The 24,100-nt window shown below is 39.1% G+C and overlaps 2 protein-coding genes across 6 annotated transcripts; both read right to left on the minus strand.

The window, feature by feature from the left end:
• Nucleotides 1–690: 690 nt before the first annotated feature.
• On the minus strand, nucleotides 691–23,974 carry LIPT1 (lipoyltransferase 1). 5 transcript variants are annotated; one of them, XM_042932021.1, is made up of 4 exons: nucleotides 23,878–23,974; nucleotides 23,091–23,198; nucleotides 22,212–22,280; nucleotides 691–1,865 (listed from the first exon to the last, which is right to left on the minus strand). In XM_042932021.1, the coding sequence occupies exons 2-4, from the start codon at nucleotides 23,159–23,161 to the stop codon at nucleotides 743–745; spliced, it is 1,263 nt and encodes a 420-aa protein (XP_042787955.1). In that variant the 5' UTR covers nucleotides 23,162–23,198; nucleotides 23,878–23,974; the 3' UTR covers nucleotides 691–742. The 5 variants fall into 5 exon arrangements, with proteins under 5 accessions (XP_042787955.1, XP_042787956.1, XP_042787957.1 ...); XM_042932022.1 differs by lacking the exons at nucleotides 22,212–22,280; nucleotides 23,091–23,198; nucleotides 23,878–23,974 and adding an exon at nucleotides 2,954–3,050; XM_042932023.1 differs by lacking the exons at nucleotides 22,212–22,280; nucleotides 23,091–23,198; nucleotides 23,878–23,974 and adding an exon at nucleotides 2,942–3,026.
• Nucleotides 7,652–22,281, minus strand: CA3H2orf15 (chromosome A3 C2orf15 homolog). Its single transcript, XM_042932026.1, has 2 exons — nucleotides 22,212–22,281; nucleotides 7,652–8,718 (listed from the first exon to the last, which is right to left on the minus strand). Exon 2 carries the CDS (start codon nucleotides 8,647–8,649, stop codon nucleotides 8,374–8,376), a length of 276 nt encoding a protein of 91 aa, XP_042787960.1. The 5' UTR covers nucleotides 8,650–8,718; nucleotides 22,212–22,281; the 3' UTR covers nucleotides 7,652–8,373.
• Nucleotides 23,975–24,100: the final 126 nt, after the last annotated feature.

Raw genomic sequence — 24,100 nt, forward strand, 5'->3', positions numbered from 1 at the left:
TCAGGTCATGATCTCATTGTTCGTGGGTTCAAGCCCCCCGTTAGGCTCTGTGCGGACAGCTCAGAGCCTAGACCTGCTTTGGATTTTGTCTCCCTCTCTCTCTGCCCCTCTCCTGCTCATGCTCTGTCTCTCTCAAATAAAAAAATAAACGCTAAAAAAAATTTTTTTTTTAAATCGTAAGGGAAAGAAAATATTTATAGCACTGTAAAAAAAAAAAAAAAATCTACATATAATTGGACCCATGCAGTTCAAACCCATTGTTCAAGGTCAACTGTATGATTAAAAGGAAGAAGTTTAGAATTTAAGGTTTCAGAGGTGACAGGAAGCCTGGGTTGTATTCCCTAGAGGTAAGAAAACTAATTCTGAGATCAATGTCAAATAAAGTATACATCTCCATGGTAGTAACAGGAAGGAGCAGAAATACATATCTGTGCTAGGTTAAAAAAAATAAATAAAAAGCAATGAAGAAAGAGATAACATATCTATAGGCCAGAAAATAGAAAATATGGACTAGCTGACACTTCCTAATGAGGAATAGTTACTGAAAGAGACTATGTCTTTTTTAAGAGACATACAATGAAGGTGCCTAGCTGGCTCAGTCGATAACAGCGTGCGACTTGATCTCAGGGTTGTGAATTCAAGCCCCATGTTGGGTGTGGAGATTACTTTAAAAAAAAAAAAAAAAAGACATACAAAGTAAACATTTTATTATCATTAAAACCATTAATAAATTTATTGGGAATCACATTATTCCCTTAATTTTTTCACAGAGAATATTCCATTTACTGTGTAGTTCATCATCTTTAGGACATGTTTTATGTAATATACTTGTTAGCATAGTAGTTTCAATTGGGCAAAACTTACTGCCAATAAAACCTGCTTTTAATTTGTCACATATTTCCAGTGGCAACCAATGATCAGGTGCTTCAATATTACAGATTTCAATTCTTCCATTCTTTATGTCTATGACTATTTTAATTTCCAAATATGACTGTCCATATAATACATTAAAGGAAGTGTTTATACTAAACTTTGGAGTTTTGCCATATATCCACTCCCAGGTCTGTAGTTCTTTGGCTTTATTATTTATTCCAGGAAACAGTGTCTCATCCGTTGGGTTTATTAGGTTAATATGATTATCAATTTGATGGTAAGCAGCATATTCTGCAGCAATAGCATTCATCAGTACTTCACAGGTCAGAGTGGGATCTTTTTCCAAAAGATTTTTTACTACGGAAGGTATGCTAGCAGTGGCATTGCTCTTGATCCCTTGGTAAGGGCTCTTCAGCAAAGATGACAAGAAGGTCCTATTGGTACTACATAATAAAGTGCAATGGTGATAAGCAGTAGTCCGGCCAATCTTAGAAGCTGTTCCTGAGATTTTAAACTGTCCATCAAGTAAAAGGTCACATCTTTTAGTGGCCTGCACATCCAGCTGGGGTTGGATAGCATTCAGAGCTCTCACAACTAATTTTAAATTCTCCATCCTATTGTACTTTTTTTTGGTTGTAAAAAAAGTCAAATTGATATTACCCATATCATGATAGACTGTTCCTCCTCCACTTCTTCTCCGAGCCAGTTTTATACCTTCTTCTCTCATCAGATTCAGGTTGCATTCCTGCCAAGGATTCTGATGTCTACCTATTACAACAGAGGGAGAATTTCTCCAAAGGAAAAGAACCGGCTTGCCCTCTAGATTCACATGGTCATGGATCCAGTCTTCTACAGCCAGATTTTGATAAACATCATTAGAAATCGATTGTAAAATAAGCCCACTTTTTACTGTGTTTTTAAAGCCAGCTGTTGGGACCTTGAGGTTACAAAGTAACTGGAAGCAATTCTTCATTGAAAATGGGATCAGCATGCTTTTAAAAATGGAAGAGAAACAAGTTAATTGAGAAAAAGAAAATTTAATTGCATTTTCTAGCTCTTGATTCTCGGTTATTTAATCAAAATTTTTCTAATGTATCAGTTGCTTTGCTTGCCTTTTAGCTTTATTGTTAGTCTTTAACAACTCTACAACAGAGTACTCAAAGGAAATAAATGAAGACAAACCTGAAGAAGAGTTTCAATGTCTGATGGAATGTGCCTTGTGGAAACCACCTTCCCAGCTTCTGGGCTCTGGAGAGATCCTGTTAAAGCCAGGATATCCTCTTTCTCCTAGAGGAGGCTTGGATTCATCTGGGACCGGTGAATCTCTTTTTATTCAATGGTTCAGTAACAGATCAGCCTTGAAGGTCTGGTAAAATGTTTCTTTTCTTTTTTAAAAATGTTTGCTTATTTTTGAGATAGAGGGCGAGTGGGGGAGGGGCAGAGAGACGGAGACCCAAGACTCCTAAGCAGGCTCCAGGCTCTGAGCTATCGGTACAGAGACCCAGGCTGGGCTCAAACTCACCAACTGTGCGATCATGACCTGAGCCAAAGTCGGAGAAGCCGACTGAGCCACCCAGGCCTCCCTAAAATGTTTCTTTACATTTTATAGTTTTCCCCCAGACAACCTTATTTCCATATTCTAGGGGGACGCTTTGATACCACCATTTTGCATTACAAACATGCTTTTCAACACTGAACAGAAAGCAAAAGATAACAATTCCATCTATCCTCCTATGTAGGCCCAGCTCCTTCAAAACACCTGTTATTTTGCCACATCTTTGACAGTACATAACTGACCCAGAGTCTCACGACGGTCGCATGTTTTATTTCGCTTTCTTGGCTCTCTGTGGGAACGCACACACCTGGCACCCAACACGTTTTAGTTTTTTACCCTCCTGCGTTGGGGATAAGCTGTTCCTAACCGTGGAGTTAGGTCGTCCCAAGCGGTGAGCGAAAACCACGGCGTGTACAGCACCGGCCTCGGCGGCCTGGCCTCAGAGTCCCAGGTGTCCACCCATCACTCACACCCACAGGGCCGCCCGCCCCAACGGCCCCGAACCGCACTTACAGCTTAGCTCACCTGCTTCTTCCAGTCGCGCGCACGGCGCACGCAGGTTCCTACAGGAGAAGGACGCGTGCGAGGACCCCACGGCCCGTCAGGCTGCGCGCGCGGCCAGCCCCGCCCACTGCCCACTGGGCCAGAGGAAGGCTGGGCGGCGGAAGCGCCGAGAGGAGGCGGGGCCACGCCGGGAGCCCTTCATTCTCATTCTTTGGTGTCTGGCTGTGGGTGCCCGAGGGGCTCTCGACAGAGTCGACCAGCTGGCGCTAAACCAGATTAGAGATGGGGCTACGTTCCAATGGAAAGTCACAGCGCCCGCAGTTCAGATGGAGTTCCCCACGTGACAGCGCGGAGCTAATGGTCACCCAGGGCGAAGGTAGGACAGGCGGCTGTGTCAGGTTGGAGGGGGCATTCGCAGAGCGAGGCCAGAGGGAGGACGCCAGGAAGCCAGAGCAGTCAGGTCGCATGCCAGGCCAGGCCAGAGCACCAGCAGATGCCTACTGAATGTGCAGTCATTGCTCCAGGTCTTTCCGTATCTCCTCACAGTCCAAAGAGCACATAATTCCACTTGGAAGGCGAGAAAACTAAAATCAGTTTTAAAAGACAAATTGCATTTAAAGGAATAAACGCTGGTATTCTCAATACAGAGATGGAAACTGCTGGGAAGGAGTGGGTCAGAAAATACACACTTAGGCTAATGAATGTTACCTATCTGCGGTGACCCTAAGTGCAGTTGGCAAGAAAATTCTTGTGGCTCAGCCAGGTGGGCAATTCCTCCAGCAAGCCAAAGTTTCATTTAACTATTGCTGCATAATAACTGACTCAAACATCAGTGGCTTAACACGATTTTTTATTTCTAATATTTATACGGTTTCACCAGAGCTTTATTCATCCAGGGTTGACTGAGCTGGGAGGTCCAGGATGGTCTTATTCACACCCTGGCAACTGGTGTTTACTGGCTGCTGGGGCACCTCAATTCACACCTAACCTTGGAAGAGACACTTCAGCCACCTTATGTTAGCCAAAGCAACAACAAAGTCAGGCCAGAGATAAGGGATGGAGCAATGGACCTCACCTCTTCATAAGAGGAGCCCAAAGAATTTGTGGTCTCTTTCAATCTTCCACAGAAATGAAAATTTTCAGTTAGAATAGAAACTGCCTAGGCCTGCATCTTGGAATAAGCAGCATCCAGGGTTCACAATTTGGTGATGCTTCACAGGGCTCCATAAAAAGCTACAATTTTTTTTTTTAAAAAGCTACAATAAAGACAAATGGCTCATTTATCTTTACCCTTTTGGTTGAAGTTCCTCTTTCTTGTATTACGCAGATGGAATGGATTTTGTTCAGTTAGTCCCTCTAGGAATTTTATTAAAAATAGCCACACAATACCGTTTCCCTTTGCTTATATTACATCCTTCCTAAATTTCATTTCTCTCAAATCTGAGATAATTTTTTTCCCTTTATTTCCTACTGAGGTGGTTGTGTCCTTTGGTTATTCTTAACCCTTCTCCTACTTCACCTCCACTGGAACCTTCTTCCACTGACACCCAAACATGAACTCTGCTTCATCATAACAATCCTCCAGTGACCCCACTTCCTTTTCCACCTTTCATCCTGTCTACTTCCCTTTAAAAGAGCAGAGCTTCAAGGACTTGCTACATATCCAGTTGCTTACTTCCCATTCATAATCAACTTCCAATATTTCTTCTGTCCCCATTCTGTCAAAAGTGCTTTTTGAGTGGGGGGTGGTGAAATGGGTCAGGGTGGTCAAAGGTATAAACTTCCAGTTATAAGTAAGTCCTGGGGATCTAATGTACAGCATGGTGTCTATAGTTAACAATATTGTATTAATGTGTTTACAAGGTGCTGAGAGTAGATCTTAAAATTTTTCATCACAAGAAAAAAATTTGATGGATGTTAACTTATTGTGTTGTTTTGCGGTATATACATATATAAAATCATTATGTTGTACACCTAAAACTAACCCAATGTCGTATGTCAATTATATTTCTATTAAAAAATAGAAATAAAGAATAAATAAATCTCTTTAAATCACTAAAAATGTATTCAGGGCTGATGAAGAATGAGGTCAGCTACTTATTTTCAAATGGTTGTGGGGAGACGGAAGGCCTTTGTACTAGCAACTTTTCTGTAAATTTGAGATTGTTTCAAAATAAAAGGAAAATAATATATGTTAGGTGTCTGACACTGTAATAAAGACTGTTAGTGCCCCCATGCATTCTCCAGCTGCTGTGAGTGTAGGAGCTGTTGTGTCCAGAGACACGTTAGTGATTCATGCTACCTCCCTGCTCCTCCAGCCTCCCCCTTGGGCTTTGTGGTAGCAATCAAGGTCTGACTAGTATGGGGCACAATAGTCCCACCCTTTGCCTCAAAATGGGTAATGGAACAGCTGTACAGTCAGATCCTTCCAAAGCATCCTGTGGATCAGGCCAAGAATTTATCTGAGCCCTCATCCTCAGCTGACTCCTATTTCCCTGTCTTGCTTTCTTCACTCCCTTACATGCTTTTTCTAAAGAGCACACTCTCAAAAATCACATGCATCTGAATTCCTGTCTCAGGCAGTTTCTAGGGAATCCCAACTAAGAGATCACACACTAGCTCAATAAGTGAAAGCTTTTATTATTAGCATCCATGACAACATCATTAGATGCAATACATAATAGGTTTAGACACCTTATTTTATGGATATGTTGAATTTAAAGTCTCCTAAATATCCTTATTTCTGCTGAACTACTTTTTTTTTTTTATGGGAAGTTTACTGTCTTATTAGAAGTGGCAGAACTCTGAAAAGTACTCACTTCAGGATTCCACTTGTAGAATTCTCCCAAAACACCTAAGTGAGGTTGTTATCCTTATTAAGCTTGTTCCATTTTACCTCTTCCAGGAAGTCTTTGTGGATTTCCCTTGTCAAGTGTGCTGCTAAAACTATGGCTTAAGTTGGATTTGAGGATTCCAGTTTTTTGGTATCTTAGCAGCAGTGGTTCTCAATGAGGGTGATTAATGTTAGCATTTTTATTGTCTCAATGACTTGAGTGAGCTACTATATCTGACATCATGCAATGCATGAGGCATCATGCACAATGAAAAATCATCCCACATTCAGCATCACCATGACTATCAAATATCCTGTTGGACATTCATGGAGATGAAAAACAAGGCTGTAAATATCTGAGCCAAGCCCTTGTTAAAAAAAAAAAAAGTGATTTTGCTAAGGTCATTGTGACATTTCACGTTGCTAGATCCAATCCTTGTCTAACCTTGCAGTTGACTACCTCTACCTTAATGACTACTGTGGGCAATCTTGACATTACCTTGTCTTGGTTTTCCACCATCCTCAATGCCAGTTCCTCAGTTCCTTTGCTAGTTCCCTTGTGCTGACTAGCTCCTAAATGTTGGAGTTCTCAGGACTTTAGCTCACATTATACATTCACCTTAAGCAATTTCATTCATTCCCAAGGCTTTAAATGCCATTTCTGTGTACAACTTCAAAAGTTGTATTTTTAGTTTCATACATATAAATGACTACTTGCCTTGGAAGCTGGGTTATGTCCCCAAACCATGCTCCTGAGCTTTTCCCTAAGGAACCTCCATGCATGTAGTCTCTTTAGCTAGAAATCGTTTCTTTTTCCTCCACTTTCAAACCATCACTCTTTCCTGCTAAACTTCATTTGGACTTTAACCCTTCTCAAGATCTCAACCATCACCATCATGTTACTTAGACAACCATGTCACTGCAAAAGCTATGAAAACTTCCTAGTTCCAACAATTAAAAATCAAGTTTATGTGTTATGTCTCCTGTCTTTCTGAACATTTTACTTTTTCTTCATGGTACATCATAATATGCATCTTATAGAATTACTGTCTGATACTGTATCTTCCCTGGTAGACAGTAAGCACTATGAAGATGGTGGCTATTTTATTCACTACTATATCCCCGCCAAGAAACATAATGCCAAGTTAGGTGAACAAATGAATGACTTATGTTTTTTTCCTCTCCCAAAGAATTATGTTCTATAAATGATAAAAAGCAGTGTCTTATTGGCTTATGTCCAATTCAACAATTTTATTTAACTCTAGGATCAATATTCCTTACAATACATTTGTATTTTTCTGATTTATAAAATAGTTTCCCCTGAAAGAAGATGGTTTTTCATCTTTGTTTTTATGAATATTAAGGAAATTTCTCACAATTAGCCATTAGAGATAGCCAGTAAATTTTAAAGTACAGGAAAATGTTCAAAACATACATACATACATAATATAAATAGTTACAAGGTCACTATATGTCAACACAAAATGGTTTTACTTTCATCTAACAATACTTGGGACAATACTGCTGTCTCAAACTACTAGACATTTCTATAAGAATGGCAAACTGATGCTATAAAACAAGAATTTTTTTTATCAATATATTAGGTTTATTTATTTATTTTTTCAATATATGAAGTTTATTGTCAAATTGGTTTCCATACAACACCCAGTGCTCATCCCAAAAGGTGCCCTCCTCAATCCCCATCACCCATCCTCCACTCCCTCCCACCCCCCATCAACCCTCAGTTTGTTCTCAGTTTTTAAGAGTCTCTTATGCTTTGGCTCTCTTTCACTCTAACCTTTTTTTTTTTTTTTCTTCCCCTCCCCCATGGTCTTCTGTTAAGTTTCTCAGGATCCACATAAGAGTGAAACCATATGGTATCTGTCTTTCTCTGTATGGCTTATTTCACTTAGCATCACACTCTCCAGTTCCATCCAAAAACAAGAATTTTTTAACACAAGACTATTTTTCTTACATTAAGTATTGGTGGTATAAAATGGTAGTATCTATAAAATAAACCATTAGACTTGGAAATAACTATTTTGTAACTCTGAAATGAATTCAATGTGGGGAAAAATAGTTTTAAAAGGATGATTTAAAACGTGAAATGCTTCTCAAGATATGTAACTTACTGGTCTTTTGCAGGGTTTATGTGAAGTGATCTTTTACAGAACAGAAATGCAAAACTGCAGTAAGATAAAGTACCCTAAAGCAAAATCCCAAACTTGAAATATTAAAAAATTGGTACACTAGAAATAGTATGAAATACAGATGTCAAATTGTTCAGGCACTGTTTTTGATCACTTGTTAGAGAAACATTATAATTAAAATGTTTTAGTACCATTTAAATACTGTTAATCAAAAATTCTGATTTTTGACAAGGATAGAATACCAGAGAATTTTGCTTTGAATTTTGAAAAGTTTTTTTCCCCTAAAACAACTGTTTTGAATATGTATCAAAAAAGTGCAGTCTAAGGTGATTCATAAATAGTGAAAAATAAGCAATCATCATCCTTCATTTTGTTAGGTTTTCCTAATAAGGTTAAGTTCTCATTCAACATGCTCTCTTAGTCAAAAGCAATTTCTTTGGCAGAATGTACAAATAACTTCATTCCACATCTGTCATTTCTATTCCATCATTTTCTTTAACATATACTACAGAACCCAAGATTTTCTCTGAAAGAGATCCTGTGCTAATCTCTTTACTTCTTGTAAAGTTTTCTTGGCTTGTGTTTTCTAATCTTATTTTCTTGATGTTTTGAAATAACTGAGTCACTGGTTCCAACTTGCTTTTCTCAGTCCCTTGCATTAAATGATCGTCCACTTTTGAATCCACACGCATAGCAGATACCTGAGTAGCAGATTTACTAAGGGAAAATCCCATTGGGAGAGCTGAATAATATAGTTGGCAGGTATCTCTTTAAGCAGTGGAAATGTTTCTTCAACTTGATTGCTTGGAAAGAAATGATAACAGGTGAATACAGTGGTAATTTCAACTAACCTCATGGCAGTGCTTGTTTTCATGAAACATCATGGTGGTGACTCCAAAAATATAAAGTAAAATTGCCTTGGGGTGCCTGGGTGGCTCAGTCGGTCCAACTTCAGCTCAGGTCATGATATCATGGCTTGTGAGTTCAAGCCCCCCCCTCCCCCCCCCGCCAGTCAGGCTCTAGCCTGACAGCTCAGAGCCTGGAGCCTGCTTCAAATTCTGTGTCTCCCTCTCTCTTTGCCCCTCCCCCGCTTGCTCGTGTGTGTGTGTGTGTGTGTGTGTGTGTGTGTGTGTGTGTGTGTGTGTGCGCGCGCGCGCGCGCTCTCAAAATAAATATTAAAAAAAATTTAAAAGTAAAATTGCCTTCCACTTCTCAATGTTTACATTTTCTTTGTAGGAGGATTTGCAGTTCTACAGGTTCTGTGAAAGTCTTTTTAAAAAGGAATTTATCAGATTTTGTGCTTTATCACCTTTCAGAAATAAGAGAGCTTCTCTACTTAGTCCTTTATATCGTTTTTCCTATCAAAAATTGTTAATAAATTATTAATGGATTAAAGAAATAATTACTGAAGGCCAAACACTCTGCTAGGTATTCTGCCAAAAATACAGATGCCCAAACAACTGTAAACATTTACCTATGAAGCAAACAGAATTAATGGGGGACGCCTGGATGGCCCAGTGGATTAAGTGTCTGGCTCTTGATCTCTCAGGTCATGATCTCACTGTTTGTGAGATCAAGCCCCACATCAGGCTCTGTAGCTGACAGCATGGAGATTGGGATTCTCTCTCTCCGCCCCTTCCCTGCTCATGCTCACACTGTCTCTTTGTCTCTCAAAATAAATAAACTTAAAAAGGAATTGAAGGGAGAAATAGTTCTATAATAATAGTTGAAGATTTCAATATTCCACTCTCAATAATGGATAGAACAACTAGATAGAAATAAGAAAATAGAGGACTTAGTAAAGAAATAGAGCACTTAAACAACAAACCAACTAGATTTTTTAATTTTAATTTTTTTTAATGTTCATTTTTGAGAGAGAGAGAGAGAGAGATAGAGCATGAGTGGGAGAGGGGCAGAGAGGGAGAGGGAGACACATAATCTGAAGCAGGCTCCAGGCTCTGAGCTGTCAGCACAGAGCCCAACATGGGGCTAGAATTCACAAGCTATGAGATCATGACCTGGGCTGAAGTCAGACACTCAACTGACTGAGTCACCCAAGTGCCATTAATTTTAATTTTTTATTTAAGTAGGCTTCATGTCCAGCATGGAGCCCAATGTGGGACTTGAACTCATGACCCTGAGATCAAGACCTCAGCTGAGATCAAGAGTCAGACACTTAACCAATGGGCCACTCAGGTGTCCCTAAACCAACTACATTAACAAACATTTACAGAACACTCTACCCATCAACAGCATGCACATTTTTCTCCAGTGCACTTGTGACATTTTCCGGGATAGACCACATGTTAGACCACAAATTGAGTCTCAACCGATTTTAAAAGGTCGATATCATATAAGGCATCTTCTTTGACCACAACAGAATGAAGTTGAAATCAGTAACAGAAAACAGGAAAATTCATGAATTTGTGGAAATGAACACACTTTTTTTTTTTTTTTTGAGAGCATGAGTAGGGAAAGGGCAGAGTAAGAGGGAGAGAGAGTAAGCAGGCTCCATACCCAGTGCGGTAGCTCAACCTCACTACCGTGAGATCATGACCTGAGCCGAAATCAAGAGTTGGATGCTTAACCTATTGAGCCACCCAGGCATCCTGAAATTAACACACTTTTAAACAACCAATGGATCAATGAAATCACAACAGAAATTAGAAAACACTTAGAGATGAACTTAAATTTACAGCATATCAAAACTTACTGGATACAGCTAAATCGGTGCTACAGTGGAAATTTATAGCTATTAACACATTAAAAAAACAAGATCTCAAATCATCAACCTAATTTTATAACATAAAGAACTAGAAAAAGAAGAAAAACTAAACTTACAGACAGCAAAAAGAAGAAAATAATAAAGATAGAAATAAAATAATAAAATAAATAGAAAATAGAAAAACAACAGAAAAAGCAATGAAACCAAAAGTAGTTCTTTGAAAAGATAAACAAGATTGACACAATTTCTTAGATGGATTAAGAAGAAAAGATGACTCAAATTATTAAAATCAGAAATGAGAGCAGGACATTACTACTGATTTTACTGAAATAAAAAGGAATATAAGAGAGTGCTCTATTTTATATGTCAACAAATTGGATATTCTAGCTGAAATGGACAAGTTCCTAAAAACAGAAAACCTACCAAGACTAAATCATGAAGAAACAAAATCTGAATAGTCATCAAAATTCTCTTGACAAACAAAAGCCCCGGACCAGATGGCTTCACTGGTGAATCCTACCAGACACATAAAGAAGAACTAATACCAATCTTTGTCAAACTTTTCTAAAAATTGAAAAGGAGGGAACCCCTTATGTTACCATGAGGCCAGCATTACCCTGATATAAAAGCTGTAAGAAAACAAGCAAACAAACAAAAACCCTACAACAACCTGTAGACCAATATTCCTAAGGAACATTGATACAAAAATTCGCAACAAAGTACTAGCAAACCAAATTCAGCAGGATATTAAAAGGATTACACATCCTGATCAAGTGGGTTTATTCCTGGAATGCAAGAAAGGTTCAATATATAAAAATTGATCAATGTAATATATCACATTACAGAATGAAGGAAAAGAACCACACAATCAACTCAATGAAGCAGAAAAACATTTGACAAAATTCAACAAACTTTCATGATGAAATAGGCAAACTAGGAAAAGATGGAAAATACCTCAACAAAATAAAAGCCATATGTGAAAACCCACAGCAAACATCATAATCAGAGAAAGCTTTTCCTTAAGATCAGGAATAAGGCAAGAATGCCCACTTTCACCACTTCTATTCAACACAGTACTGGAAGTTCTAGCCAGAGCAAAAAGAAATAAAAGGCACACAAATTGGAAAGGAAGAAGTAAAATTATCTCTATTCACAGATAATATAATCTTATATGTAGAAAATTCTAAAGATGGCACACACACACACACATACAAAACTGTTGGAACAAATGAATTCAGCAAAGTGGCATGATACAGTCAACACACAAAAGTCAGCTGCATTTCTATATGCTAACAATAATCTGAAAAGGAAATTAAGAAAAATCCACTTACATTAGCATAAATGGAACAATAAGATACTTAGGAATTAACTTAACCAAGGTGAAAGACTTGTATGATGAAAAATACAAAACACTGCTGAAAGAAATTAAAGAAGACATAAATAAAACACATCCCATGTTCACAGATTAGAAGACCTAATATTATTAAGATGTTCATATTACTCAAAGTGATCTACACATCCAAAGCAATCCTTATCAACATCCCAGTGACATATTTTGCAGAAATAGAAAAATCCATCCAAAAATTCATATAGAATCTCGAATAACCAAAATAATCTTGAAAAAGAATAAAGCTGGAAGGCTTACATTTCTTGATTTTAAAACTTAATAGAAGGCTACAGTAATCAAAATAATGTACTGGCCTAAAAACAGACATACAGACCAATGTAACAGAGTCCAGAAATAAACCCTCACATATATGGTCAAATGATTTTTTTTAAGTTTATTTATTTATTTTGAAAGAGAATGTGCATGCAAATGGGGGAGGGATGGGGTGGGCAGAGGGAATCCCAAGCAGGCTCTGCACTGGGGCTTGATCTCAGGAAGGGTGAAATCATGACCCGAGCCAAGATCAAGAGTTGGATTCTGTTTTTTTTTTTTTTTTTTTTTTTTTTAACGTTTTATTTATTTTTGAGACAGAGAGAGACAGAGCATGAATGGGGGAGGGGCAGAGAGAGAGGGAGACACAGAATCGGAAGCAGGCTCCAGGCTCCGAGCCATCAGCCCAGAGCCTGATGCGGGGCTCGAACTCACAGACCGCGAGATCGTGACCTGAGCTGAAGTCGGACGCCCAACCGACTGAGCCACCCAGGCGTCCCAAGAGTTGGATTCTTAACCAACTGAGCCACCCAGGCGCCGCAGCTCAAGTGATTTTTGATAAGGGTGCTTAGATCATTTCATGGAGAAAAGGACAGTTTTTTCAACAAAAGGTGCTGGGGAAGCTGGATATCCACCCGCAAAAAAAAAAAAAAAAAAAAAAAAAAAATGGAACCCTTACCTAACACCATATGCAAAAATTAACTCAGAATGTATCAAAGACCTAAATATAAGATCTAAAACTATAAAACACCTAGAAGAAAAATAAGGCAAAAGCTTTGCCATGGATTTGGAAGTAATTTCTTGATTATGATGCCAAAGGCATAGGCAACAAAAGAAAACAGACAACTTGGTCTTCATGAAAATTAAAAAAAAATTGTGTGTCAAAAGGCACTATCCAGAGTAAAAAGGCAACAGAAAAAATGGGAGAAAATATTTGTAAATCATATATCTGGTAAGTGACCAGTAGAATATACAGTGAACTCCTAAAATTCAACAACAAAAACCCAATTAAAAAATGGACAGAGGACTGGATTAGATATTTCCTCAAAGAAGATATGTGAATGTCCAATAAGCACATGAAAAGATGTTCAGCATCACTAATAATTACAGAAATGCAAATCACAACAGTGAGACACTGCTTTGTACCCATTAGGACAGCTATTACAGAGAGAGAGAGAGAAAAAGAAAGAAAGAAAGAAAGAAAGAAAGAAAGAAAAGAAAGAAAGAGAAAGAAAGAAAGAAAAAGAAAACAAGTGTTGGCAAAGGTATGGAGAAATTGGAACCCTTATGTACTGTTGGTGGAAATGGAACAGCTGCTGTGGAAAATAATTTGGCAGTTCCCCCCAAAAGCTAAAAATAGAATTACCATATGATCCAGCAAACCAACTTCTGGGTATAGACCCAAAATAATTGAAATCAGGGTCTCAAATAGTTGTACACCCATGTTCATAGTAGCCTTATTCGCAACAGCTAAAACATGGAAACAGTTCAAGTGTCCATTGATGGGTAAGCAACATGTAATGCATATATATACAATAGAATATTATTTAATACTATAAAGGAAGAAATCCTGTAATATGCTACATGATGGACATTATGCTCAGTGAAATAAATTGGTCACAAATCGGTCACAATCGTCCACTGTATGATTCTTCTTGTGTCGTACTTAGAATACTCAAAATCAGAGAGAAAGAATGGTGGTTGCCATAGGGGGTTATTGTTTAATGGGTATAGAATTTCAGTTTTACAAGATGAAAATAATTCTGGAGAGGGATGGTGGTAATGGTTGCACAACATTATGAATGTATTTAATACACTGAACTGTACACACTCAATTGGTTAAGATGTTAAGTTATATGTATATCTTACCATAATATAAAAAAATGAAAAAAAAAAGAGTCCAATAAAGATACAGTACTTTTCAGTACAGATCCCCAATCTGTCAAGAGAGATGAACATGCAACATGAAGGAAGGGCCCAGAGAGGTTTTGAAAGGAGGGGAGCCTAGGTCAGGGTTGGGCTTTGAAAGATGGGCAGGAACTTGAAAGGCAGAATTGACCAGGTTGGAAGAAGGGACCAGCTTCCTGGCACAAGGAAGACAGTGAGGACTTCTGAAGTTTTGTCTAGTGCTTGTTAGAGAACAGTGATTGACCGACCGAAGTGCTTAAGCAGCAGTGTGAGATCTGAAACAGACTCCAAGTTGTGAATGAGAGCACTTTGCCACTTTTTGGAATATTGTCCTTCTTTTCCTCCCTCCTTCCCTTCCTCCCTCTCCCTCTTTCTTTCTTTCTCTCTCTCTTTCTTTCTTTCTGAGAGGGAGATAGAGAATCCCAGGCAGGCTCTGTGCTTTCAGTGCAGAGCCCAATGCTGGGCTGGAACTCACCAACTACGAGATCACGACCTGAGCCGAAATCAAGAGTTGGATGCTTAACTGACTGAGCCAGGAATGTGTCCAGGCACCCCAACAATGTATTATTTCTTTAATATTTAGGCACTGTGGTATCTGAGTTTAGAATTCCATCCCTATCAAGCTATAATCATTTTATTGACAAAAGATCTCTAATGATATCATCTTGAAACCTTAATCCATATGTGTGATTGAATATCAGTATTTACAACAGAACAAAGTCCTGGGCCTGTTGCAGTATCCTAAACATACTAGTTACTCAAATACTGTTAATATGAAAATTAGGAAATGGCTTTCTAGGAATCAGAGATAATTTAGCTAAAGTTTGAAAAGATCTCTCTGATGATATTCTAAAATGTAGGTCTCCCTGTTTCTTAGATCTGGAAACTGAAGTGAATATTTTTTCTCATCAAACACATATATAATACTGTTTTCAAATTAGTAAAATTGAATTTATTCTATTCTTTGGTCTGTCCTCTTTGATTATTTAAAAAGGAAGTACTCTGGGCATAAGACACGAATAAATGCTTTTCTAAAGAAGACACCCAGATGGCCAACAGGCACATGAAAAGATGCTCACCATCGCTCCTCATCAGGGAAATACAAATCAAAACCACACTCAGATACCACCTCACGCCAGTCAGAGTGGCTAAAATGAACAAATCAGGAGACTACAGACTCTGGAGAGATGTGGAGAAACGGGAACCCTCTTGCACTGTTGGTGGAAATGCAAACTGGTGCAGCTGCTCTGGAAAACAGTGTGGAGGTTCCTCAAAAAATTAAAAATAGATCTACCCCTATGACCCAGCAATAGCACTGCTAGGAATTTACCCAAGGGATATAGGAGCGCTGATGCATAGGGGCACTTACCCCAATGTTTGTAGCAGCACTTTCAACAATAGCCAAATTATGGAAAGAGCCTCAATGTCCATCAACTGATGAATGGAGAAAGAAGATGTGGTTTATATATACAATGGAATACTACTTGGCAGTGAGAAAGAATGAAATCTGGCCATTTGCAGCAACATGGATTGAACTGGAAGGTATTATGCTGAATGAAGTAAGTCAGGCAGAGAAAGACAGATACCATATGTTTTCACTCATATGTGGATCCTGAGAAACTTAACAGAAGACAAGGGGGGAGTAGAAGGGGGAGAAAAAAAAGTTACAGAGAGGGAAGGAGGCAAACCATAAGAGACTCTTAAATATTGAGAACAAACTGAGGGTTGATGGGGGTGGGGGAGAGGGGAAAGTGGGTGATGGGCATTGAGGAGGGCACCTGTTGGGATGAGCACTGGGTGTTGTATGGAAACCAATTTGACAATAAATTATATTTAATATAAAAAAATAAAAAGGAAGTACTCTTGCCAAAAATGTTTAACTTGAATCTAATCTTGAGGACACAATCAGATAAACCCAAACTGAGAGATATTATATAAAAAAAAATAGCCTCTAGTCAAAAATGTCAATGTTTGAAAGATACAGGGAAACTGAAAAATTGTTCCAGATTAAAAGAGACTAAAAAAACATGATTTCCAAATGCAGTTAATGATCCTTTAGTTGTGGGGGAGGGAAATGTACTATAAAGGCCATTTCTTGGACCACTGGAAAATTTGAGTATTGATGGTTTAGTAGATAATAATATTGTATTAATGTTAAATGCCCCAAATGTAGTACCTACTATGGTTATATAAGTGAATGTCCTTATTCTTAGGAGATACATGCTGAAATTGGGGTAAAGGATCTTTCCACAACTTGTTTTCAAATATTCCAGCAATAGATACAAAGAGAAAGTAAAATATGAAAAATGTTAACAACTATTGAATCTAGGTGGAAAGGGTTAAAAAAATTGTTCACTGTATTATTCTTGTTAAATTTCTGTATGTTTAAAACTTTTTCAAACTACAAAGTTGAAAAAACTTAAGAAGAATATACAATTGACCCTTGAACAACACAGGTTTGAACTGCATAGGTCCACTTATGTGTGAATATTTTGTCTTTTCTTTTTTTAAAAAAAAATTAATGTTTATTTTTGAGAGAGAGAGAGAGAGAGCACGCAAGCAGGGAGGGGCAGAGAGAGAGGGGGAGACACAGAATCTGAAGCAGGCTCCAGGCTCCAAGCTGTCAGCACAGAGCCCAATGAGGAGCTTGAACTGCACAAGCCATGAGATCATGACCTGAGCCGAAGTCAAACACTTAACCCACTGAGCCTCCCAGGCGCCCCGTGAATATTTTTTCAATACATACAGTATGGTACTGTAAATGTACTTCCTCTTATGATCTTCTTAACATTTTCTTTTCTCTAGTTTACTTCTCATAAGAATACAGTATATAATACATATATAAAATACGTGCTAATTATTTATATTATTGGTAAGGATTCCAGTCAACAGTAGGCCATTAGTAGTTAAGTTTTGGGGGGATCAATAGATACATGTGGATTTTCAACCACATGGGCAGGGGAGGTTGGCACCCCTTAACCCTGCATTGTTCAAGAGTCAACTATAGTAACAAAACTCTGTGAAACATTATACTGCATATGAAATCAACAATGGTAAGATAATGGTAACATATAGATTCTCAACAAGCACATTAAATTTCAGTTTAATAGCAAAATTGAGGAAGAACCAAATGCAATAGGGTATATTTGGCCCTCTGAGTGTCACTTTCACTTGTCTGGAATCTTGAGGACATGAAGAAAGAACAAGTATATTTGGGACCTCTTTGGCCTGGCATTCAGATAGCCATTCAAGAAAAATTTTTTTAATGGTTATTTATTTTGAGAGAGCAAGCATGAGCAGGGGAGAGACAGAGAGAGGGGGTCAGAGGATCTGAAGCAGGCTCTGTGCTGACAGCAGCAAGCGTGATGTGGGGCTCAAACCCGCAAACCATGAGATCATGACCTGAGCCTAAGTCAGACACTCAACTAAGAAACTAAATAAATTTGACATATACACACCACAGAGAGACTTGCCTTACCAGACATTAAGTTATGCTACAAAGTCAAAAGAAAAAAATAGTCTAGTACAGGCGCAGGAACAAATAAAGGACCAATGAAACATGACAGAGTTCTAATTTGGACCTAGTTGTGTGTAGGAACTTCATACATGGTAAACGTGGCACCATACAACAGACTAAGTTTAGACAGAACAGACTAAGTTTAGTAGGATAGTACTGTCAATACTGGCTCACGATGTAGATGCAAATAAAGTAGGATCCCTATCTTATATATAAAAGTGAACTTCAAATGCAGTAAAGACCTAAATGTGAATTGCAGAACTATAAACACAGTTTTAAAAATGTAGGACAATATTTTATATCTTGGGTGGAGAAAGAGTTCTTGAATAAAAACTAACAAGCTTAAACAATAAGGAAGAAAACGGATGGATCTGAATACTCATAATTAAGAACTTCAATAAAGAAACTATAAACAGTTAAAAAGATGAAAATTGGAAGATGTGCTGTACAAAGCGGACAAGGAATTTACAGCTAGAGTATAAGAATAACTACAAATCAACAAGAAAATGGGAAACCCAATAGAAAAGTGGGCAAAGGATATAACGATGTAATTCACAGATTGGGGAATCCCAAATAGATAACAAGTACATAAAGAGATGTTTGAACTTACTAGGAGTCAGAACAATGCAAGTTTACTACCATCAGAATGACAGACTCTAGGAAGGTAGATAACATGGAGTATTAAGAATACAGGATGACGAGGGGCGCCTGGTTGGCTCAGTTGGCTGAGCATCTGACTTCAACTCAGGTCATGATCTCACAGTTTGTGAGTTTGAGCCCCGCATCAGGCTGTGCTGACAGCTCAGAGCCTGGAGCCTGCTTCAGATTCTGTGTCTCCCTCTCCCTCTGCCCCTCCCCTGCTCACTGTCTATCTCTCTCTCAAAAATAAATAAACATTAAAAAAAAAAAAAAAAAGAATACAGGATGACAGGAAACCTTGTACATTGCTGGTAGAGTAATTTTTAGCTCCAATTTCATATTCTACATCCAAACCTTCAGTGAATCCTGTTTCTATTTTTACCCTTGCCCAACCCTTCCTATTGTGTATTCTTCAAACTGTATTTGGAATGAGCTTTTTTTTTTTTTTTTTTTTTAAGTAGGCTCAATGCCCAATGTGCAGTTTGAACTCATGACCTTGGGATCAAAAGTCCCATGATCTACCGACTGAGTCAGCTAGGCATCCCCTGGAATGAGCCTTTTTAATAAAGTGTTAAAAAAATTTTGTTTTAATGTTTATTCATTTTAGAGAGACAGTGTGAGTGGGGGAGGGGCAAAGAGAGAGGGAGACACAGAATCCAAAGCAGGCTCCAGGCTCTGTCAGCACACAGTCCGATGTGGGGCTTGAACTCGTGGACTGCTAGATCATGACCTAAGCTGAAGTTGGGACACTTAACCGACTGAGCCACCCAGCACACCCCTGGAATGAGCCTTAAAAAATTTTTTTTTTAATGTTTATTTATTTTTGAGAGAGAGAGAGAGCATGCATGAGTGCATATGCATGAGTGGGGGGAGGGGGAGAGAGGGAGGGAGACACAGAATCTGAAACAGGCTCCAAGCTGTCAGCATAGGGTCTAACGTGGGGCTTGAACTCATGAACCACAAGGTCATGGCCTGAGCCAAAGTCAGACACTCAACCAACTGAGCCACCCAGGTGCCCCTGGAATGAGCCTTTTAAAACATAAGCCAGATCTCATCAATACTCTGCTCACCACTCTGCTCTAGGTACTTTCCATGTCAGAGTAAAAGCCAAATTCTCTACATTTTGAGTCTCCAGCTGTGGGAAGGAGAATAATGGCCCTTAAAGATATTCACATCCTAATTCCCAGAACCTGTGAATGTCACATGGCAAGGGGAAATTAAGGTTGCAGATGGAATTAAGGTTCCCAGGCAAATGACCTTGAGGTAGGGAGTTTATCCTGGACTCACTGGTCGTTACCACTCTAACCACAAGGGTCTTCACAAGTGAAAGAGGGGAGGAATGTCACTATTAGAATGATGCAATGTGGGAAGGACCTGACTGGCCATTGCTGGCTTTGAAGCTAAAAGGAGACCACAAGCCAAACAAAGTGGGCAGCCTGTGAAGGCTGGATTCTTAGATGCTCCCCAAGAACCCCCAACAGGAATACAGCTCTGCTGACACCTTGATTTTAGTCTAGTGAGATCCATTTTGGACTCCTGACCTCCAGAGCTGTAAGATAATAAATCTGTGTTGCTTACATAACCACTAAGTTTGTGGTAAATTGTTACAGCAGCAATTGGAGACTAATACAGCCAGCTAACATTCTCAAATTCCTCTCTCACTCTGCCCCATGATCTTATTGCTATTCCTCAAGAATATGCTATGCCAAACCCTCTTCTGCTTTAAGGTTCATGCATTTACAGTTACCTCAGCCTGAAGCAATTATTGTGCAAAGCACTTCTGTTGGGGATGATTACTAACATGGGGTCTGAGGCTATCAATAGCTAGCTGACTTTGAGCCCTGAGGGAGTTAACAGGGACCAGATTTATCTTCATGTCTTCAACATCTTAAAAAAACAGACAACACATGAAACAGTGGTTTTTAAATAACAGACAATAGGCAGTGCATCCCTAAGAGATCCCTAAGAGAAAGGAAATAAACGAGGTGAAGCCTATAAGCGCTCACCGCCTGGAAATTTCAGGCTTCAGCACAAAGAGGGGGAACCCAAACTGTGTCTGGTTATTTCAGTGAGTTGAGGAGATAGGAGTTCAGAGTCTGCAGAGACCAGGGTCACTAGAATTTGTGGAGAGATGAGAGAGGTACAGTGAGAGAAAGAGCTCCAGAGATCTGCAGAGAATTCCCCACAATTCTTTGGCTGAGTACTGATCAGGAAACACACGTGCAAGAAAACTACTGAAGCCTGGGAAAGAACCACCAAAAAGTAGAAGGCCAAAAAGTCCATAGATCTTACACAGGGCCAAAAATGCAGTTCCCACCAGCCTGAGTATAAAGAACTCCTAACACAGGGGACATTATACAGAGTCCTCAGAAAGGTATTGGCTTAGCAATGGGGCCAAATTAGCCCTGAGAGTATTTTGGACCTAACAAAGCTTAAAAGCAAGCTTCTAAAGCAGTGCTGTCTGACAGAACTTTCCTCAATGATTGAAATATTCTATATCTATTGTCCATTATACTAGCCACTAGCCCACATGTGGCTTTTGGAGTTTGAAATGTACATAGTACAAATGAAGAACTAAATTTTAAGTTCTACCTAATTTTATTAATATAAATCCAAAATGCCACATGTAGCTAGCTAATGGTTACTGTTTTGTTTTGTTTTTTAATGTTTATTTATTTTTGAGAGAGAGACAGAGCATGGACTGGGGAGGGGCAGGCAGACACACACACACACACACACACACACAGAATCTCAAGCAGGCTCCAGGCTCTGAGCTGTCAGCACAGAGCCCGACATGGGGTTTGAACTCACGAACTGTGAGATCATAACCTGAGTTGAAGTTGGATGCTCAACGAACTGAGCCACCCAGGTGCCCCTAATGGTTACTGTTTTTTTTTTTTTTTTTTAATTTTTTTCAATGTTTATTTATTTTTGAGACAGAGAGAGACAGAGCATGAACGGGGGAGGGTCAGTGAGAGAGGGAGATACAGAAGCCTAAATAGGCTCCACGCTCCGACCTATCAGCACAGAGCCCGACATGGGGCTTGAACTCACAGACCGTGAGATCATGACCTGAGCTGAAGTCGGACGCTCAACCAACTGAGCCACCCAGGCGCCCCAATGGTTACTGTTTTTAACAGTGCAGCTCTAAAGAGTCAAACTGTTTCCAAGTAACATTACTGCATTTCAGAACGCAGCCTAAATATATTTAAAGAAAAACAAAACCAAAAACCTCCAGCACCCAACAATGTAAAATCTGCAATGTCTGTCAGCCAAAAAAATTAACCAGGCATGAAAACAAGCAGAAAAATACGACCCATAAACAGGAGGAAAAAAAATCAGTTAATAAAAACAAACCCAGAAATGACACAGGTGATGGAATTAGTTCTCAAGGACTTTAAAAGCCATTTTAAATATATTCCATATTTTCAAGAAGGTAAAGCAAATCATAAGCACGATGAGGTTAGAAATGGAAGATATTAAAAAAGAATTAAAATTCCAGAGATGAAAAATATAATTCTGACATAAAAAATATGGTGGATGGGATTAACACTGCCAAAGGAAAGAAAGTGACCCCGAAGATATATCACAAGATGTATCAAAATGAACACAGCATCAGTTAGTTGTGGGACAACATCAAGAACCCAAACATATGTTTAATTGGAGTCCCCCATTTTTTTAGGGTACCAAGGAGGTACAGAAAAAAAGGCAAAACAGATTTTTTTTGTAGTGAAGCTGTGAAATGATGGAGAAGCTAAGGGAACAGAAAACCCAGACCTTAGAATTACCCAGGAGTACCTGTCACATATGTACTATAAAAGGATTAGTTGGGGCAGAATGGAGCACTTACCACTCTTTGGATTTCCATAGAGGAAAGAAAATGTTCACTTTCTTGGATTGGGGGACGAAGTCAACAGTCCTTGATAGGAAAAGAAAGGAAAATCTTCATGCTCTGGTTTGGCCTTAAAATGTCCTTTTCCTTACATTCTTCCCAAAGAATCTTCAGAAACATCTAGGTGGTGTACACAAATGCTTAAGGTTTTCTTATTTTTTCCCTAAGGGAAGTACTTTCCTAACTTCTGTATTAATAAGCCCCTCATTCCTCCCAAGTCTTCAACTCAGACTTTCGAGGTTCATACATTTTCCCCTCTTTTCAATAATGCTAGATAATGAGAACATTTTATTCACCATAATCTTAGTATCTGAAAAGGAAATGAGATTATACATTGTTCTCCCTAAAATAACTTTTTAGGATGGTCTTTGAGAGTTCATGCTTTGTTTTTAAAAATTTTTTTATTAAAAAAAAATTTTTTTTAAGTAAGCTCTATGCCCAATATGGAGCTTGAACTCATGACTCCTAAAGGAAGAGTCCCATGCTGTACCTACTGAGCTAGCCAGGTGCCCCAGTTCATGCTTCTTTGTAAATTATTTTTATCAGTTAGGTAATATTACACTTTAATACCTCTCGGGACCTCTGACTTTGTCTAAAATAACAAGTATTCTCAACTTAATTTTTTAGTGTCTAGCTATACTTACAAAGTATATGCTAGCTGAAAATAAATGCTACAAAATATGAGAAGATGTAATGGCACAAACAGGTGAAGAAATCAGAACAGAAATGGGGAAAACATGTCACATATTTAAACGTACTTCTACGAAGTAATTTGTTCTAACATAAAATGTGTTTATGGATGCCAAAAATATATGGGTGGGGGGAATGAGTACTCACCTGGCAAAAACAGGAATTGTCTCTTCAAATGTGAAATTACTTTTGAAATACACAGGCGAAAACTTGAACATCAGAGAACAGCCCTAAAAACCTAGTTACCTATTTAATTTGTAGGAAAAGGCAGGGAGATACAGCCATTAGAGTTCTGAAGTTTTTTGGGTTAAGACAAGTTATTTAATATTAAGAAATATTAAAAAGATAGTATTTTTTTTCAAGCCGGGCTCCAAAACTTTGGCAGAGTAATGCAACCCTTATTCTTTTTCACTAAAAAGCCCTTTTTCCACTTTTAGGTAACGTGGCTAATTTTAACATAGTTGGATGGCCAAATACATTACACCTGGTTAAGTTACAGTGTTCCAAGACTCAAGGCCCCTACTTGGGAGAACACAAATTTAAATGGTTTTACACAGGAAAATAATCGACACAACATTAAATATCAAGTGAGGTAGTATACCCTTTACTTTTTTGGTTAACGATCTGGTGGAAAGGGGTTTTAGAGAACTGACATGTGGGGAAGGAATACCGGTCAGGAATCAGCGCCTGCCACTTCCCGATTCAACCATGACTGAATTGTGCAGGGCTGACCGGGTCGTGGGTCCGCTGGCTCCCCAGGCTGCAGGCTGCCGGTGCTCACCCGAACAGAACTGCTCTCTCCCGAGAGGCTGCAGCAGCAGAACCCCACCGGGGAGACTCCCCGAAAACCGGCGCCTGGCTGCGGCAGGAGAGCTAACCAACCTCCCAGCCCTCAAAAGCAGCTCTGGGGAGTAACACGTTCCGAGTAACTCACTGAACATGTGTCCAGAACGGTGTAGGATCCCTAAGAAAAATGGCACAAAGCTGCAGCAGCAGAGCAGCACGTATCCTAGAGCCGAGGGAAGAAGGCTGGAGGATACACAGCCCTGCGCATGCGCGTTCCATCCAGGTGCTACACCGCCGGCAGAGAATAAGAATTAAGTGGTGGAAAAGGGGGCTGCGGCTGGTTACTAGGAGACGGGACGCTCGGGTGGTAC

The sequence above is a fragment of the Panthera leo genome, chromosome A3 (genome assembly GCF_018350215.1).
Source record: "Panthera leo isolate Ple1 chromosome A3, P.leo_Ple1_pat1.1, whole genome shotgun sequence".
Classification (NCBI taxonomy): Eukaryota; Metazoa; Chordata; class Mammalia; order Carnivora; family Felidae; genus Panthera; species Panthera leo.

Bases quoted from the DNA above. Each gene is read 5' to 3' on its own strand.
- LIPT1 (XM_042932021.1), bottom strand. From the start codon at position 23,161: ATGTTCAAGTTTTCGCCTGTGTATTTCAAAAGTAATTTCACATTTGAA. The intron at 22,281-23,090 runs GTGAGTACTCAT...TTTCCTATCAAG, and splicing joins ACAATTCCTGTTTTTGCCAG to GACTGTTGACTTCGTCCCCC. The intron at 1,866-22,211 runs GTAAGTGCTCCA...CATTTTTAAAAG, and splicing joins CTATGGAAATCCAAAGAGTG to CATGCTGATCCCATTTTCAA.
- CA3H2orf15 (XM_042932026.1), bottom strand. From the start codon at position 8,649: ATGGGATTTTCCCTTAGTAAATCTGCTACTCAGGTATCTGCTATGCGT.